This window comes from Dipodomys spectabilis, unplaced genomic scaffold, assembly GCF_019054845.1.
Source record: "Dipodomys spectabilis isolate Male_0828 unplaced genomic scaffold, ASM1905484v1 ptg000112l, whole genome shotgun sequence".
NCBI classification, from domain to species: Eukaryota; Metazoa; Chordata; class Mammalia; order Rodentia; family Heteromyidae; genus Dipodomys; species Dipodomys spectabilis.
Window position 1 is genome coordinate 1,482,572 of NW_024870789.1, and position 3,393 is coordinate 1,485,964.

General features: G+C 58.7%; 1 protein-coding gene across 1 annotated transcript; it reads right to left on the reverse strand.

Annotated features, from left to right (window-relative positions):
- Positions 1-237: 237 nt before the first annotated feature.
- On the reverse strand, positions 238-2,904 carry LOC122114867 (golgin subfamily A member 2-like). The gene is made up of 2 exons (XM_042688130.1): positions 1,402-2,904; positions 238-1,320 (listed from the first exon to the last, which is right to left on the reverse strand). Exons 1-2 carry the CDS (start codon positions 2,902-2,904, stop codon positions 238-240), a joined length of 2,586 nt encoding a protein of 861 aa, XP_042544064.1.
- Between the last annotated feature and the right edge of the window lie 489 nt (positions 2,905-3,393).

The window sequence follows — 3,393 nt, forward strand, 5'->3', positions numbered from 1 at the left end:
ATAAAAATACCATCTCTACTACAATAAGCTAAAACAAAACCCGTGTCATCGCTTCCCATCCTCCTTTACAGGGCCCCTTCTCTGCTGACCAGTGGACTAGGAGATGTCTCTCGCTTTTGGCGCCTCCCTCATCCTAACAAGCCCTGAGAGAGTGGCACCCAGCGGCCATGTCCTCAAGTATGTGAAGGAGGGCAGGAGCCTGCTCTGGGCGTTCGCCCCCAGGTCTCTGGATGGCAACTACCTCAAACCGATCATTTGCGTCAGTCTATAGATGAAAGGGAAGGAGGCCTGGTTGTCCGGGCCTGCATGTTCTTGGTGCTGCTGGATGCCAGGCTGCAGCAACACCACCTGCTCTGTGGTGGGGCTGTCTTGGGGGCATGACACCCCGGCTTCTCCTGGGGCAGGCTCCGTGTTGTCTTCAAGTTGCGCCTTAGACCCGTGCTCCTGCTCCTCCCCAACTTCCCCTTGCAAGGGCCCCAGCAGGTCTGCTGGGGCCTCTGCAGCAGGGGGAAGGTCAGCGGCCCGCCTCGAGTCCCAGCCCTCTCTGCCCTGCCCTGTCAGGCACAGTAGCAGTTCCTGCAGCTCCTTCTTCTTCTCCATCTTCTCCTGCATCAGCCGGCGGACACACTCTTCTTTCTCACGCTGCAGCTCATCCAGGACGCCCATCTGCTCTTCACAGGACGCCATCTCCTCCTCAATGACACCGATGCATTCTGACAGCAGGCTGCAGCGACGGGGGAGGTCGTCCGCTGGACTCTGCTGGTCCACCTGGCCAGACAGGTCGTAGATGAAGCAGATCTTCAGCCGCTTTGTGGGACTCTGGCTGTCCTGCTCTCCCTCCCCAGGTGCGCTGTGGTGCCAGGTCTTGGGGTAGAGGGCCTGGCGCTCCAGCTCTGTCTGGCACTGTGCTGCCAGGTGGGCCAGGCCCTCACAGCGGGCCTGCTGATCCTGCAGCTCACGGCTGAGCTGCGCCTTCTTAGATTCAGCGATGGATAGTGCTGCACAGTAAAAATCCCACATGGTATGTGGGTTGTCCACGTCCTCTGGGACGGTCACAGCAGGGGGAGCCGCCTCCTCCCCCTTGTCATCCCCTCTGCTCACTTCTTCGCCTTCTCTAGGGAGAGTCAGGAGCCTCAGCTGGGACCGCAGCTGCGCATTCTCCTGCCTCATGGCTTCCAGGCACGTCAGTGTGTCCTGGAACTTTGGAGGCACCATCCGGTCCTCCAATGTGCTCTGCACCTGCTTCTGCTGCAGCTGCTCCAGCAGCTGGGCCTGAATCCTTAGGTGCTGCTGCAGGGCCTCCTTCTCCGTGCTCAGCTGCTGATGGGTGGCCAGGTGCTGCTCACAGGTGGCTCTGAGCTCCTGCAGCTGGGCCAGGGACTGGTCCTGCAGCTCTTGGGCCTCTTGGTGCTTGGATTCAGCCATCTCCTTCCATTCTTTGAACGTCTCCTCCCGCTGCTCCAGCTTCTCCTGAAGATGTTTCTTCTCCTGCTGCTCGGCGTGCAGGAGGCAGGCGAGCGAGTCCTTCTCATTGCTCAGCCTCTGCCAGGCGTCCTGCAGCTGGGCCAGCTGCTCTTTCAGCTCGCGGTTGCACACTAGCATGCGTCTCTTGCTCTCCTGCTCCTTCTCCATCGTCTCCAGGATCTTGCACCGGTCCGAGGCATGCTGTTCCCATTCCTCCACCTTCTCCAGTAGCCATAGCCGCTGCTGCTGCTCCAGGCTCTGGAGATGGAGGCTCTGGTTCTCCTCCACCTGGAGGTGAAGGTGCTCCTCCAGGGTCTCGAGCTCCTTCTGCAACTGCAGGGCCTGAGCCTGCAGCCACTGCTCAGCCTGAGATGGCCCCGCAGGGCGCTGCAGCTCTGCCAGCTGCACTCTCAGCTCCACCAGCTCCCCCTCCAGTTCCAACACCTGCCTGGCCCCTTGCTCTTTCTCCTCTCTCAGCCTGCCCACCTCCTCTAAGAGCTGCCAGGCCTTCTCCTTCCCTGTACACCTCTCCACCATCAGTTCTTCCTCCAGAGAGTCTCTCTCCAGCTTGAAGGTGGTGGCCAGCTCTCTCATGCTCTGGAGTTGTCTTTCCAACTCTGCGTGCTCCACCAGCACCTGCTGACACATGTGCATTTGTATATCCATGTTGCCCTTCTGCGTCAGGAGCGCGCCCAGCCTGTCCCGCAGCTCAATGTTCTCATATTCCAGTTCTTCACAGCTTCTGCTCTTCTGCTGGAGCTGCAGTGTCACGCGGTTCAGGGCTTTCATGAGCTCGAGGTTGTGGAGCTCGGTGTCAGTCTCTGTGGTGGAGATCGCAGACAGCTTCATCTCCAGCTCCCTCATGCGCTGCGCTACAGCCTGCAGGCGGCTGATGAGGTGGTCCTGCTCCAGGGCTCTTCCATCGGCCACCTGCCACATGTGGGCCAGGGCAGATTGTAAACTGGATTTTTCTGAAGCCACCATCTGCACTGATAGATTGTACTGCTCCTGCTCTGCTCCCAGTGCCTCCTGCATACAGGCGGTCTCCTCCTGCCGCTCCTGCAGCTCCTTATTCTCCTGCTTCAGTAGGTCGATCTCTCTGCAGAGCTTCTCCTTTTGTATTCTGCTGGCATCGAGGGCAAGCACCAGGTGTTGGTAGCACATTTCGAGGTCCTCGGTGGTGGAGGGACCTGGGTCACTCTTGACCCCGGCAGCTCTGACTGTGCCCAGAAGCGGGGGAGGCTCAAGGCCTGCGTGGTCTTTGGCCACACCCTCAGCTGAATGACCATCCCCGGCGGCATTTGTCTTGGGGTTACCTCCTTTTTTAGTCTTCTTCTTTCTCTTGGGTTCTGCAGATCCGGCAGGACCATTCCTCCGCTGGTATTCTTCCAAGAGTCTCTTTCCTGCGGCTAACTTTTTCAGTCGTGTTTGTTCAGACATCGCAGCTCTGGGACGGGGAAGATGTGGGGGCCACATTCCCAGGCTCTTGGATGTCACGTCCGTTCTCCACTCACCACCAACTATATCTACCTCGATGCACCAACTATGTCACCTCGATTCACCTCGATTTGCTCCCTCACCACTCCGTACCTCTACCTCCCTCCACGCCTGGTAGTGGTGTGAGTCAGTTGAGGGAATACCAGTGCTACTAGGCAGCATGGAAGGTGGGCGTGGCCTCTATTCTTGGATCCCATTGGTCAGAAAAACAGGGGAAAAATGGGGGGGGTGGCCAGAATCTTGTGACCCAGGCAGAATGGGGTAGTCAAAATGACAGCTGCTCCTGTGGCCCCATCCCCACACATCCTGTCCAGTTTGGTTGGCGGCAGAGTGGGACCTCCCCTGGGAAGTGGTGCATGGTTTTACAAGTCACCCTTCCTGGTTCCCAGCACACAACTGTGGTCACCAGGGTTTCCACCAGACTTCCCACTG